The following is a 15,624-nucleotide window of genomic DNA, read 5'->3' as shown; positions in this document are numbered from 1 at the left end:
TGGGGTTTGTATTATCCATCAATGCAGTAAGGATGGTCTAGTGCAGGAAATGGATGTTTGGACTTAGGATGAACCTCTGCTCTTATGTTGTTGGAGTCCTTATCAATACAGATAGTTTAAGTTGATGCAGTGTGCTTTTCTAAATACTGTAACACTTTCAGATAGTTTGGCCATATAGAGAAGCTGGTGAGTGAGAGACTATCTAGAAGTGCATGAGTGAGTGAGATGGAGGAGGGGAGGGAGAGACTGAGGATGAGATGGAGGGATGGGAAGGGATACTGGTATATGAGAGAGGGGGATATGAGTTGGAGAGAAGGTAGTCTGACGGCAGAGGACAGGGTGACATGGAGTTGATTTGTTTGTGACCACTCTTACAGGCTTAAAGCTATAGATCAACAGAATAACTTCTGCAAATGTTATATCAAGTGTTTTATTGCATCAGAATATACTTTAAGGAATTACATCATGGCATTTTTTCCAGATTTTAATGATGGTGGTGGTGGTGGTGAACGAAGTGGGAGAGAAGGTGGTGGTGGTGGCGGGGCGGGTGGTGGAGGGGGTGGTGGGGCGGGTGGAGGTGGCAGTGGCGGCCACGGTGGGGCAGCGGCCGCCAATGCTGCACTCTGGGGGGAGCTGAGCAGGACACTTCAGTACAACAACTACCCTCCCTTCACCTCAGCCTGGCAAGGTGGGATATATCACTGTCCTGTTTGTCTTGCTATCACAGTGTTGAAGTAGCCAAGTTGTAGCACAGTAGTAGTAGTAGTAATGGGAGTAGTAGTAGTAGTAGTACCATTGTAGTGATGGTTATAGTAGTCATGGTAGTAGTAGTAGTAGTAGTACCATTGTAGTGATGGTTGTAGTAGTCATGGTAGTAGTAGTAGTAATAGTGGTGGTAGTAGCAGTAGTAGTAATAGTAGTAGTTGCAACCTAAGGAGCTGGTGAATTGCAGGCCAAAGTTGCCCTTCTTCCACAGTCCACTATCATCCTTTAGGAGATAGGGAGGGGACTGAGGGATGCTTGTGTAGGCTAACTGGACAGCTCCATCATCCACTCCCCAGTGCCACCACATGAAGGCATCCCTCTCTGGCACTACACACTGCATCGTTCATATGAAGTTACACCCACATAAGAAATCCTGTTTATTGGAAAAAGTATATATTTAGTTCTGTCCCAGCTCATTCCTGAGGAGAATCATCGTGAAGCCAAAACTTATTTTCTCCCAACATTTATATTGTGGGTGGTGGTGGCAAGGGACACCTAATATGGTGGCATTGTTATAACTTAGCAATTCTTCTGTCCGTCTTTACAACCATCCCTCATCTCCCTGTCACCTGAATGGGGAGTGGTGGACTGCAGGATGATGGCGGTTTAAGTCCACAGTCCACCTGGTTCATATTTCAGATGAGTCTCAGGTTGCAGTTACTCCTGCTAGTAGTACTATTACTAGTACACCGACAGCTATTACTTCAACCACATCATGCCTTTTGATTATCTGCCAGCCTCTCTTATCTGTGTGTTATCTGTGCTATGGTAGTCTCTGTGTCTTGTTTTTATCATGTGTTTGTGGCATTTCACTGGACAGGCTGTTGATAATTCCCACGTTCCTTCACTTTCTCTTTCCTTGTTTCTGGCCAGATGGTTAACGTTGCCTTGCTCTTTTTACTTCAACTTGTCCTGAAATTGCCATCTCTATCCAGAATACTGGTTTGAGACAACAGATTCATGCAAAAATATGATGCTAGTCATGAAGAAGTGCTGTGGAAATGATGTAGAGCCGTAGCATTATCATACTTTGCTATTGAGGTTCTGGTATGTGAAGTAAGTTGCAAAAGGACAAAAATCCAGTGCAAGCTAAGATGAAAAGAGTATTGTTCTGAAGCTGCTAGTTTCATATTGATATCTCGTACTGGGCAAGACTGACACCCCCCTTTAATGTGTGTGTGTGTGTGTGTGTGTGTGTGAGAGAGAGAGGGAGAGAGAGATTTGCGAGTACATGGTCCGAATTATAACTGTTGTGTTAATTTCAGTCTGACAGTACAAGTTGAGATGAAACACTTATCCTCACAGTTTCTACAATTTCAGTATAAGATGAATGAGTTCAAGGGATGAGGTAGAGAGGTATATGAGAGAAAGGGGTGTGAGTTGAAGAGATGGCAGCTTGCTGATGAGGGACAGGATGACACAGAGGAATTCATATGTGGCCACCCCTTCCAAGATGAATGCGGCTTGCGATAGATAGAATGTCACACTTCCATTTAAACGAGTACTGTATAAGGGCTGTGAAACCATGACAGTGCATAGGTAGTATTCTTTATCCCCCAAATTTGTACAGGTTGTAGAGAAAGTAAGAAGTTATTGCTGCCATAATGCCTGTTGGGTGAATCACTGAATGACCTCATCCTGGACCCTTACAGCACACAGCTGGGTGAAGGCTGTGTAGCTGCTGTGTGTTGTGTCCTGTATTAAATGTATTGTAGTAGTGTGAGATGTATTAGTGTTTTGTACAAAATAGTATGGGATGGAATAGAATGTAGGTTAATGTATAGTATAATGTTTGAGACAGGTTCAAACGGATTAGTTTTGTCCACAGGTGGTGGTGGTGACATGCGCCTGTATGGCTATGGTGGCTACGGGGACAGTCAGGTGGAGGGGCGTGGTGAGGGGCGGGGTGAGAGCCGCAGTGAAGGTCGGCGAGTGCCCAGCAAGGGCGAGACTAAAGCCACTCCACCACTACCCCCTGGCATGGCCCCAGGGGTGGGGTCTGCCCTGGCCTCCCTGCAGCAGCTGGTGGCAGGGGGTGGTGGTGACCCGGCTACAGTCTACCGCAGTTTCCTGGCTGCCCGGCAGTATGCTGCTGCTGCTGCCGCCCTGGGTGCCCTGCCAGGTGCTGCCACTCTGCACCCCGCCCCACCCATGCCCTCCCACCATCACCAGCAGCAGCCCCAGCAGCAGCATCACCACCAGCAGCCACCACCACAGCAGCAGCAGCCCCAGCAGCAGAGTGCCCGCCGTGGCCACCAGGGGCACTTGCAGCATCACCAGGGGCTGCCTCAGCACCAGGCCGCTGCCCTGGTCACCGCCGCCACTGCTGGCCTGAATGGGGAGGGTGTGGCCCTTCATCGGTCACAGCAGGGCTCACCACATGATAGGAAGGCCGACCTGCCTTCCCCAGGCCGGCCACGTCCTCTGTCAGCCCATGCACCACCAGCGCCATCACAGGAGGTGGTGTGTGGGTCGGTAAAGGCCGGGGACAGTAATGAGAGCATGGATGCAGGGAGTGAGGCCAGGCGGGGCCACAGCGGCAGTGAGAGTGAGGGTGACCAGCGTGCCCGCCACCGCCGTAAGCAGGAGCAGCCACGTCGTCAGAGTGTTATCTACCCCGTCGCTGCCCAGTCTGACCCCGGGCCAGGTGGAGGTGGAGATTCCAGTTCTGAGGACTCTCAGGGCTATGATGTGTTGGTGAGCCGACCCCCAGTGCTGGACCGTGGCTCGCCGCATGACTCCCTGCGCAGCAACTCACCTGCTGACCCCGCCCATCGCCTGCCACCCCGGGAGCCCTTCCCACCGGGAGGTCCCACCATGAGTCAGGCCATGAGCCATGCCCTGGCCCACCCCTTCTTGGCAGCCCACCTCAACACTGCCCAGTTAATGCAGGTGGCCCACAAGGAACCCCCACCGCACCAGGTCCCCCCGCAGCCCCCACCACAGCCCCCTGCCCAGCCACCCAGCCAGCCCCCACTGCAGCCCCAGCTGCAGGTGCGTACGGATCTGATGGAGCCCAGCCTCAGGCACACCCCAAGCCCTGTGGAGTCACCCCGCCCTCTCTCCCAGTCTATAGCCCCACCCTGCTTGCCTGACCTGGAGATGGGGCGGGTACAGACGCCCCCTGGTGGTGAGGGCAGCAGTGGGCCAGTCAAGAAACGTCGATGCTCCCCGCGCTATCTTCCACCCGACCACCCAGTGTCTGCCACCCCCACCCCTCCACCCACCAATAGTAACAATAGTGCCATGGATGGGGTGCCGGATGATCAGATGGGGATGGGTATGGAGAGTGTTGAGGCCATGGGGCCAGAGAGCCTCACCCCTCGAACCTTAAGCCCCAGCCCTGCCCTGGCCCCAGATGCCCCTCCAGTTAATGGAGTGGGTGGTTTATGCGAGGACTTGGAGCGAGGGCGGGGTGGGATGGTAAACAATCTGGCTGGAGGTGTGGGTCACCCCGGGCACAAGGCCAGTGAGCGAGACTATCTCAATGGGAGCCACGATTCCCTGGATGGTCCCAGAAAGCCCGGCAAGAAGAGAAAATCTGAAAGTGAAAGTGGTGATGGCGATATAGGAGTGGTCGAGGCTGGGACGGAGGACCCCGGTGGGGATAACAAGAGGCGCACCCGGCAGAAGCGTGCTGTGTCCTACGCTGAGGATGGCACTGACCCTGTGCTGGAGATGAATGAGGACTCCAGCCTGGACTCCGCCCCACAGAAGAAGAAGGGTCGGCGGGGACGCGATATCAACCCCAGCCCGGAGCGCACCTCTGCCCCATCCCTACCAGAGCCTCAAGTGTCGCCCATCCCACTGCAGGAAGATTCCCCCGGGAAATATTGTCATAACTCTCCAACAGGGAGTCGCAGGGGCCGGGGCAACCCCAGGGTGGTGGGGCGGGGCCGAGGGAGAGGAGCAGAGGCACTGGGGTTGACTGAGCCACTACATGTGGAAATTGCCGAGCCTGATCTAAGGGTCCCCGGTCCCCCACCCATCACAGCTGCACCGTGCAGCCCAGATGTTTATGATTTCAACGACACTGACAGCGATGGAGTGGGACGGGGAAGGAAGGGAAAGCGAGGGAGGAAGAAAGGCTACAGTCCCAGGAAGAACTCAAAGTCCCCTCACGACCTGGCCAAATCTAGCCTCAGTCCCCGACCGCGAGAGTCTGCCAAGTCCCCCAGGTCACCCAAGTTCTTTTCCAGCACACGCAGCCCTGTGGGTGACCGGTGCAAGGATTCTGCTCAGGACCTTTCCTCCCCCAATAGAGATCTCACAAGGACACCACCAGATCCCTCTGCCCCAGTCACTCAGACCCTCCTACAGGAATGTTCAAGAGGGGAGGCCATGGCAGACCATTCAAGGGAGATTGTGGCAGACCATTTGGACGGACAGAGTGAGATGACATCCATGGGGGACAATGATTCTGGGCGAATGGATATCATGATCTCCCCCAGGAGGAGCAGCCGTAGGATCAGGGGTCTGGAGGCTGGGCAGGAGATGACATCCATTCCCACCTCCACCACTACCACCACACCTACCACACCAACACCTTCCACCACCACATCCGTATCCATCCCCTCAACCACAATCTCTCCCTCATCATTTACACCCATCCCAGTGACTGCCACAACCCCTACAACTTCCAGTTCCCCCTCTCCCCCTCCCACTACTGTTACCCCCTTCACCTCAGCTGTTCCCTTCACCACAGCATATTCCTCTGGTGCCACTTACTCCACTAGCACCACCTATACCACTAACACCACTGTCTGCACCCCTGCTGTCACCCCTCCTCCACCTCCCACCACACCTGTCCCAGGTCCCACTCACTTTGCCCCACCTCAAGATACCCCGGCTTCCACAATACCATACTCAGGGGTAGATATATCCACAGTTGCTTCCTCCAGTTCCCCCTCCACAGCATTAGGTGAGGAGAAAATGGAGACATCAATGGGAAACTCAACCCCAGGAGACATGCTGGGGTCTCCTGGGACAAGGGCACGCAAGAGGGCCCTGAGGGGCATAGGAGACCAAAGCACCTCTGAGGAAACACAGGATAAGGCTCCCCCAGCTCAGCCAGACCCCAGCAGCCTTACACAGACACTGCCAGAAGTAGAGGAGATGCCTACGCAACCCCAGGGCTTGGAGGGTGGCGTAGAGCAGAGCCAGGCAGAAGTAGAACACTCTGGGCTGAGCAACTCGGTCTTGGAAGCAGAGATGGCTACCCCTCCTGCAAAGAAACCCAGCACAAAACCCAAAACTCCCAAAGGGAAAACTAAGAGAAAGAAGAAGAAGGGGCCAAAATACCCAAAGAAAGGAGCGTATAAGAAGAAATCCACTAGAGGCGTAACCAATGTGCTTCCACATGAAACCAAACAGTATCAAAGTGTACCTGACGACGCATTTGGCCTGGGTGGCATCCCAGAGGTAGATGTGGCAGGGAGGCAAGCAGAGGTGGCAGGGAGGCAAGCAGAGGTGGCAGGGAGTCAGGCAGAAGTGACAGAGAGGCAGGCAGAAGTGGCAGGGAAGCAGGACATGGAACTTGGAGGGCAACCAAGCGATGACATGCTTCTGACTGCTTCTTCCGGTGACCCTTCGAGAGTCAGATGTGAGCACCTGCAACGCAAAGGCCGAGGAAGGAAGACCCTTGAGCCGGTCGAGGCATCTCAGGTCAGCCCTGTGGCCGTTATCAATAACAAAGCTGATATAGATCACGTGACCCAGGGCACCTCGGAGGAAAGTTCATCTGTGATAACCCAGGAGGCGGAATCTCATGGGGGCAGGAGACTTAGAACGCGCAGGGCCAGTGCCAGTGCCAAACAGGACACTAACAAGTTTGATGTTGTTAAGTCTGAATCCAAGAGTGAAATGCCCGATGCAGTAAGGACTCAGGAACACAAGTTTGAGAGCCTGGATGCAAAGGCAGAGGTTCAGGATGAGAAAGTGGTGCAGGGGGGTACTGGTGCAGTGTCTGAATGTGAGGGAAATGTAACGGTGGATTGCCATGACTCGCAGCTTAGGACCCACAGTGGTGGTGATAATGATGTATTTATGTTTAAGCCCCAGGAAAGTGGCACAAATCTGTTAACTCAGGAAACGTCGAGTGCAGTGAACCCTGGGCAGACTAATGTGAGTGACGCGGCAGCTAGCGTGTGTGATAATATGGTGGACGTGGCAGCGGTGGGGGGTGTGGCTAATGAATTAGATAATGCCTGTTTGCCCCAGCCACCCATCACACCAGACAATTTAGAGGTCCCCCAGGGCGCGATAGACATGGACGTTGATGCTGAAACGGTGGAAAATATCGCAAAGTTCTTGGAGGAGACGGCTTCAAGCATACCCCAGCCTGGAGGTAGTGGGGGCGAAGAAGGGCAGGAGAGCTATGCTGATAAGCGGCCTAAGCGATCCTCTCGTCCTCCAAGGAACATGGATGAGAATGAGATGAATGACTTGTTAATGCTCCTGAATATGGAGGATGAGGAGAGTGAAGATGAGGACTATGTGCCCAAGGATATAGAAAACCTAGATAGCACGGCAGAGAGTGATGATGGACCAGACACAGATGGGAAGGAAGATGGTGAGGATGAACATGACGAAACCAGTGATGAGGAGGCAGCAGGCATGGGAGGTTCGCTTGAAGGGGAGGCTGATTCTCTCTGTGCTGCTCATAGGTGCACTAATAAGGGGGGATCAGCCAAGCCTAAGAGCAAAAAGAATGGCAAGAAGGGGAAAGACTCGAAAAAGGGCAAACTTCACAAGGGCAAAGTCAAGAGTAAGCCAAGACAGGATGAATTTGATGGAGGGACGAAGAAGAAGGCAGGGGAGGAAGGGAAGAAGAAGGGGGAGAGCACAGAGCGTCGGGGGCCTGTAGTGCGGCTAGACAAGTCCCGCACGAGGGAAATAATCATAAATGCTCCAAACGAGGATGAGCAGGAGAGGACCATGCGCAAGAGTAGTATCCAATTTTACTGTAAGATTGAGGCCAGACAGAAGACAGCTAAAGTGGGGTACAACAGCACGCTACACAATAACTACGATGCATTCTCCAAGGATACAACCTGGTACTGTTCCTTCTGCAAGAACTACAGCCACGCGAAGCAACTTGGAGACCTCTACGGGCCATACTTCATTGAGGGGCTGACACTGACCAAGCGACAGTTCCCACAGGTGGTGGAGGGCCAAGTAGTGGAATCCTCGTCACCTCCAGACATGGCAAAACTCAAGAAACGGTCACAGCGGAGAGAGTCAACCTCCGATCAGTCACAGGAGAGTCGCAAGGTAAGAGGAACTTCATTGTAACTTTGTTCAACTTTTCCATGCCTGATGGTTTTTTTGATCACCACTTTTTACGCTTGCACTGATCATCACCTGAGTCAGACTGGCAGATTGGTTTAACCCCTTCAATATGGTGATGTCTTTTTGACTACAGAAAGTCCTTGGTATATGTCTTCGTACTGTATGTGATGTTCTTTTTTGCTTTGAGGTTCACAATATTTTACAGAAAAATTGCTTGTAAAAGGCCTTTTGCTACCTGTAAAACTAATTACCATTTACCAGAGTACTAGCTGAGAGAGAGCGTGAAAGAGGTTGTAGTACAGGTATTTATGTCACTGGTATATATTACATATATTACTTAACGTTATTCTTGCCATGTCCAGTCCAGTTTTATTCAGTCGTGGAGAGAATGCTTAAGCTTAGAAAGATGTTGCATGGCCTTCATTAATTTTGTCACAATAGTCAGTTTATTTTCATGTAAGGGAACTGGATCACTCAGCTTTAATATTGAATCATCATTGTTTTGAATTTGATTGGCCTTAGCTGTGGGGTAGGAATGAGTCTCTTCGGTTATCAGTCAAATCTGCCCTCCAGTCTGACTACACCTGGCCATCAACTGAGCTGAAAGGGGTTAGAGATCTTTGTCAGGTTAGGGTAAATGCACTGTAGTAATGCACTCTCCCAGTCTATGTAAAATGCCTGGTAGCAGCAAGAATAGCGTATAGGGTGGGCCGTATATTGTCTTTCTAGCTCGTGATGTGGGGATGGCTCAGTTTGCTGGTGTGGGGAGAACATAGCTGCTTGTGAAGTTACCAGTTAACCATCTAATCAGTGGGGATGGTAATGCAGTCACAATAAATCTGAAAAGGGACATAGGAATCAGGAAAGTGGTGCAGGGTAGATGTTGGTAATCCTAAGCCCTCCTCACAACACTCTGTACAAAAAGATGTCACCACATTGAAGGAGTTAATTGGTGCTTTGGTCACTTTTTCATGCTTTTCCAATCACCTTTTTTAGTCACCTTTGATCATGTGTGATTGACGCGGCTTCACGCAGATTTCTTCCCTTCTCAGCGTACCAAGAGTGTTACTGATTTGATACCCAATACCTGAGCTGAATATTAGTCGTATTCTAAATGATAGAGTGGGCATTATAGCACTTCTTCCCGAGCAATTTATATTGCTTATTATGCCTTAGCATTCTTTTATTTGTTATGTCAGTGGTTTTAATATCAACACACTTTGCTTCAGTAACATACAAGAGGATATATAGGCATAATATGCAAAAAAAAATAGCTAAGGAGGAGCAGCTTCAAATTCTCCATGTCAGAGCAAGACTTTATAATTCTTCATTTTCTGATGGAGATGTAGCATTGTTGAGTAGCTGGTTTACAGTTGTTTGAAAATTCTCTTGTTCAGGTTCCTACAGAGTTATGCCAGTACCTTTTTTATTATTATTCTACAAGTATCCATTGAAATAAAGGAGTGTAGTATTAGCATTTTTATTTTCATACAGCAGTTTTCTTTCCAGTATTTACATGTCAGTATTTTTTTCTCTGAGTCTGTTAACCTTTTGAAATTAGTGGGAAATCAGCATTGGGTGATGAGTTTTGAAAAGATACCATATGCTGTGGTGATAATTTACATTCTTAATATTTTCTCTCATGGATCCTACCCACCCTTTTGAAAAGCGGGAATTTAGGTTAGGATAATGGTGATGCTGTATTTGTCAAGTTAGTGTATGGAATTTAATCATTCAGTTAAAGAAATCCCCCTGTCGAGATTAGCCATGGTACAGTGGATTTATTTATTTATTTTATGGACCGTAAACTAAGCCAAGTACCACAACCGGCTAAGTGCTTGTTCATTTGCCAGAAACTGTTGGGAAAAAGAACCCTGGGATATTTATTAAGAACTGTGGCAGTGTTAAGAGTCTCAGCTGGACTTTGGCTCTCTGCACCTTTGGCTGAGTGTGTCCTGCCAGAGTGATGGCTGTTTGGCTAGTTACCAAGATTGTAGTTGCCTTTCACTCTCATAGTAGTACCTCCCAGGGTCAGTGATAGCCACCAATCTACTACAGTAATCTTTATCTGTTACATATATGCCCAGTCCCTCTCCTTTGCCATCAGATATATAGGTATGAACTTTGTTATTAGGTATGTACCATATTTGATATTAATGTTGTTGTTCCTTTAGTTATTTTGTGAACAGCCCTGATTGTTAGGCAGGGCATCATATATAATTAGTTAATATGAAAAGTTAAACCCCTTCCTATCGTTGTTAGATGGGAATAAGGATTGGGGTGATGATGATGATAAGCTTTTGAATCTTGCTTTTAAGTTTGGATATAATTTTGCTTTACGGCTTAGATATATGATGGCAATGGATCAGTTTTTAGTGATCTGTAGGTAACCAGGAGGATAGTGGTGAACTGACAGCTGGAAGTCTGATTGGGAAACAAGGCGATGATGATGATGATGGTGATTATTATTATTTTACCAGGGGCATAGTCTAATTACTAACCTTTCAATATTCTGGTCTTTGTTAGTTTAGCATGGGGCCCCCACACCCACAAGGGGTAATCTGGGGCCTGTGTTCCCATTTACAATGTACAGTAGAATGAACAGATGATATAGGGGGTTTGGTAGCATTGCACTAAACTCTTGAATGCATTTGTTTTCATTTCTCTTGGCTCTTAACTTCACTTAGATCCCTCCAGAGTAGAGGTACTAACAAATTAACAGCACTGTATGACTATGTAGGAAATTAACAGCGCTGCCTAGCTACATAGGAAGGCTGTATGCTGTTACTAATGGCATAGTTTGTTGACTGCTGACTGCATCTCTTATAGAACTTGGGATGATATTCTTGTGTGGTTAGGAAGCTTACTAACACCTATTCCTTACTAGATGATTTCTGATTCTACTCCCTTGCTATATTCTAGTGAGTTATCCATGCAGTTTATTTAGATATTAAAAAGATATAGGAAAAAAAAAGAGGATAATAGATAGTTTGGAAAATAAATCACTAAGGAAGAGGTGCTAGGGAGCCTCCTTACCTGATGACTATGAGTCTTGGGGTCCTTAGGTGGAGGAGAAACTAAGCACTTGTACGCTGCCTGTCGATCTTCCAGTTTCCACGTCTACCCCTTTTTTAATCAGCATTTAGCCATAACAGAGGTGTTGGTGTTGAACGTATCTGATGTATTATTTTCCTTGGTTATATGGAACTTTGGAATGTGGAGGAGAAACTAGGCACTCACACACTGCAATTTTTATCTTCCAGTGTTCATTTCCCCCTCGTTTTAATCAGCATTTGGCCATAATAAAGATGAAGGTTATGAACTTAGTGATACATATTTTTCTATGATGATTTGATGTGACTGGTCTTCATTGGAAAATAATAAACCAGTGTTGTTTCCTAACCTCCAAGTTTGTGGGAAAGATTATTAGTATGATGATGATGATGATGGTGGAAGGTAATGATGGTGAGGTACAGTATATGGCAATATGGGTAAAGGTGTTATATAATTCAGGATCATATAATGGGAAGCTGATCTTTAAAACCCATCTCACTTAGTACTAGGAAATACGATAATAATGATGATGGAATATTTAATGATGATGGTGTATGTGGTAATATGGTAATAGGTGTTTATTCTGATAGTGAAAGTGAGAGTTATTATCAGTAAAATAATGCCATAAAGACCTATTTGCTGTATTGGTAGAAAATAGGACAATGCTATGACTTTGAAAATCAGTATCGTAAGCAAACACAGCCTCATTAGCTTATCACACCTCTGGTAGATATTAACTAGTTACTATATTGCACATAATACTGCAAGGCAAACAGCTGTATTGGCATAAATGACATAAATATGTGATGTTACAGTTTAACTCATTTAAGAAAGAACTAGGTGTAATTGGTGCGTCTTCATCTTGAATATCGGAATTTAATAAGAGATGAATACTAGAATATGGTGCTAGGCATGAAGAAGTGGTATGGAAATGATGCAGGGCCTTAGTAGTTTCATATTCGGACATCGAGCCATGAGATATGGGCTTCAGTAGAACAAAAATCTCCGCCAAGTTAAAGTGAATAAATTGCTGTATAATCTGAAGGGAGAATGATAACCCAAATGAGCCCTTTCCCATGCTGGAGAAGCACAAGTAGTGAATGGGAGTCTATAGGGAGTGATGCATGTAAAAGTGAAAGTGTGTCATGGCTGTGCAGATGTGTGTCAGTCTGTGTATCCTATTGGAATTAACTGATAGAGTGATAATGGTGATGATGATGATGATGACGATGACAGTTGATGATGATGATGACAGCAGACTGAAAGGGTGCAATAATGTTTAGCAGTTTGCCTTGATGTAAAAAAAAAAGTAATTAAATAGTTCTTTAAAATAGAGACAGAGATAATGTTTGTATGAAGTAAAAGATACAGTTGTTATGATAGAAAATTTGATGTTGTTGTGGCCCCAGTCTTATATGAATGTAAGCCTGATGGAGTGTTAGTTGGAGTTGCCGCACTGCTGTTGCCACCATCCCCATTTGGGGGGATAGGATGGGACTTTGAGGGACATTTTTGTAACCAAGCCGGAAATAATTGAGTGTGTGTGGATAATTATAAGGATATATGAATCTGAATGTAAGTGAGAATGAATTGGTATAAGGCAGGTGAAGTTTTGCTATTAAAAAAAGATTGGCTAACATTAATAAGTAGACTAGAAAAATTTATAAAGAGAAAATAGATTTGTATGGAAGCAGCTGAGGTCCCTACATAAGAAGAAATTGAGAAATGCTAGTAAGTTGGCCTGAAAAATGTAAGTAGAATTTTTGTGTGTAAAAAAAATGGAGGAAAATGTTAGTAAATAGGGCAGAAAAGTGTAAAAAGAATGTACAGTGTGTATAAAAAGAAAATGAAGAATGTTAATTAATGGGGAGAAAACTGTTGATAGGATATATATACAGTGAAAATGTTTGAGGAATGTTAATAAATATGCCAGAAAGTGTAGAAGAATATAAAAATTGAGAAATAATAATAGACCAGAATAATTTTAAAATAGTGTATGTAAAAGGATGAGTTGTTGTTATTGTTGTTGTGGGTGGTTGTTGTTTACATGTGGGGTCTCTGCCTCAGTTGGAGCTGGGTGGGTCGTCCCCCCCCTGGAGGTTTGTCCCTGCAGCCACCCCCGCCAGGATGCTGGTAAGGTCCCCTATGCCCCTGCCCTGCCCTGCCCTGCCCTGCCCTGCCCTGCCCTACCCTACCCTACCCTACCCTACCCTACCCTACCCTACCCTACCTTACCTTACCCTACCCTACCCTACCTTACCTTACCCTACCCTACTGTGTTTTGCTGTAGCCTGTCCTGGCCTGCCTTACCCTCTTTTCACTTTGCCCTGCATTTTCATGTTCTAGTCTACCCTGCCTTGCCCTATCTTATCCTATCCCTACCCTACCATATCTTGCCATGGGATACTCTTACTGTTTTGTCCTGCTTGTCATGCTTTACTGTTTCATTCTGCCAAGCCCCTCCCTGCCCTGTGGTACCCTGTCCAACCCTGTTCTGTCGTGTCTAGCCCTGCACTACCCTTTCATTCCTTGTTTAGCCCTGCCTTGACGTGTTTACCATATCCTGCCTTCCCCACCAGCTTGCCCTTGGATACCACAACCTTACAATAACTTACCTATACAACCATCCCACCACTTGCCCTGACGTTTTTTTAGCATTTCACCTTGTTATTAAGTTCCTCATTCCCCTTCCCAGTTCAGCCTTCTGTTTAGCCTTGCCACAAATGCCACTACCCTGACATCCTCCCCTCCTTAACATAACTTCTTTCACTTAATGCCACCATACTCCCTCCCTCATTCACCTTGCCTCGCTCTACCCCGTCCACAGCCCATCCTCGGATTCCTATAAGGTAGCCCAGCCTGTCACACCCTTCCCCAGTTTTTCTCACCCCATTCCTGTCCTATCCTGACCTGTGAGTCATGTATTTAGCTTATCCTACCTTGATGTTCATAACCATGCTGTACCCATCGCCATGCTGCCCCATCATGCCCATAGCCTGCTTTCAGTTACCTTTACTTTTGGTGAGTACCCCTGTATCCTGCAGTCCTACCCATCCATCCTGCCCTGCCCTGCCCTGTCCTGCCCTGCCCTGCCCTGTCCTGCCCTGCCCTGCCCTGCCCTGCCTATGAATCATGTATCTCAGCCCACCCAATCTTCTCAGCATTTGTACAGTTTTCTGGCCCACCTCAGCCCCCTCTTGTCAAACCTTCCTAGTCTCACCCTACCCATAGGCATTCCTCCTTACCCTGTAGACTGCCCTGCTCTGCCTGAATCTTAGTTCATCCTAGTTGGCCCTCCAGTATCCGTATGTTAGATTAGTGTTTTCATAGCTTCTCCCCATATTCTTACCCACCCTCTTGTGAGTTGTATCGGTTCTTTGCGTCCTTCTCTTCTTCCCCCTCCTGTTCCTCTTTTCCCTTCCCTTCCCTGTTCTTTTCACTCCTCTTTATCTCCCCTTTATCTTCCCTAGCCTCCTCCTAATTCCAGTTTCCTTCCATTTCACTTTCCCATCACCTTCCCTCTCCTTATTTGATGTCTCTCTTGTATGTCCCACTTCTCATGTATCTTTACGTTCTCTTTCCACCTAGATCATCGTATATGGTTTGGTTTCGTCAGTTGATTATCTTGTTAGCTAATGCAGTATGTACTCTCACTTTCTATCTCCTGAATCTCTTTGTATCTCACTGCTGCAATTTTTCAAGCACTTCCCTTTTTAATTATTGCTCCCATCATTTTTTTTTTTCTTCTTTTTTTTAAGCTTTCCATCCACCCTCATGTATATTTTTTGGTTTGATTTGTCCCATGGTGCTTTAAACAGTTCATCTTTCTGCTTCTCTTTTCTCCACTCTCTTTCTCTTTTCTATGTATCTTTTCATTTCATCATGCATTGTTTCCTGCACCTTGTCCCCTTTTTACCTTTTTTCTGTGCCCTCGCTCTCTCAACTCATTGTTTACTGTCTTTCTCGTTGCATTTCCTTCGCACTTTGCCTCTGCACAATTTTCTTCACTTTGTTCTTATTTTCACCCTTTCATCAAGTTCTGCATTTTATTTTCATGCTTATTTACACATTGGGTTTGATTTTGTCTTTGGAATTTCTGACATCCCATCTCTGCTTCCCCTTTTACCCTTCCCTTGGTGTTCTTTCTCTCAGTATCTCTTCCTCATCTCGTTGCTGTACTGTTTCCCACACATTGTTTTTAATTCCACTGTCCCATCACCCCTCTTGCACACTTAGCATTTTTTTGTACAGTACCTGGTTACATGCTATACAGTTTTTCAATAACATTATTATAGACATTGTGTTATATTTAAAAAGTTTCAATTTCCATGTGCATATTATCATGGCTATTTTATCATATTCCTTCATTTTCTGTTCATTTGTTTCCAGTTTATAAATTCCCAGCCTTATTAGGGCATGATTATTGTCAATATTGGTTGACACTAGAATTACGGTAATGTCGCTGTCAGTATCAGTATCACAGCTTCTTTGTACTTTATTTATTCTTGCTGCTGC

The 15,624-nt window shown here is 46.8% G+C and overlaps 1 protein-coding gene across 2 annotated transcripts in view; it reads left to right on the top strand.

The window, feature by feature from the left end:
• The first annotated feature begins 2,679 nt into the window (after positions 1-2,679).
• LOC145401615 (uncharacterized) overlaps positions 2,680-15,624 on the top strand; it is a 32,774-nt gene continuing 19,829 nt past the window's right edge. The window contains exons 1-2 of one of the 2 annotated variants that reach the window (XM_080273807.1): positions 2,680-8,037; positions 13,177-13,242. In XM_080273807.1, coding sequence (XP_080129933.1) covers positions 2,746-8,037; positions 13,177-13,242 — 5,358 coding nt within the window. In that variant the 5' untranslated portion in view covers positions 2,680-2,745. The remainder of the gene's footprint in view (positions 8,038-13,176; positions 13,243-15,624) is intronic. The other variant, XM_080273808.1, reaches the window with a different exon arrangement.

The sequence above is a fragment of the Coenobita brevimanus genome, chromosome 56 (assembly GCF_032717465.1).
Source record: "Coenobita brevimanus isolate Jiangsu-jjx chromosome 56, ASM3271746v2, whole genome shotgun sequence".
Classification (NCBI taxonomy): domain Eukaryota; kingdom Metazoa; phylum Arthropoda; class Malacostraca; order Decapoda; family Coenobitidae; genus Coenobita; species Coenobita brevimanus.
This window is presented reverse-complemented; position numbering and strand designations above follow the sequence as displayed.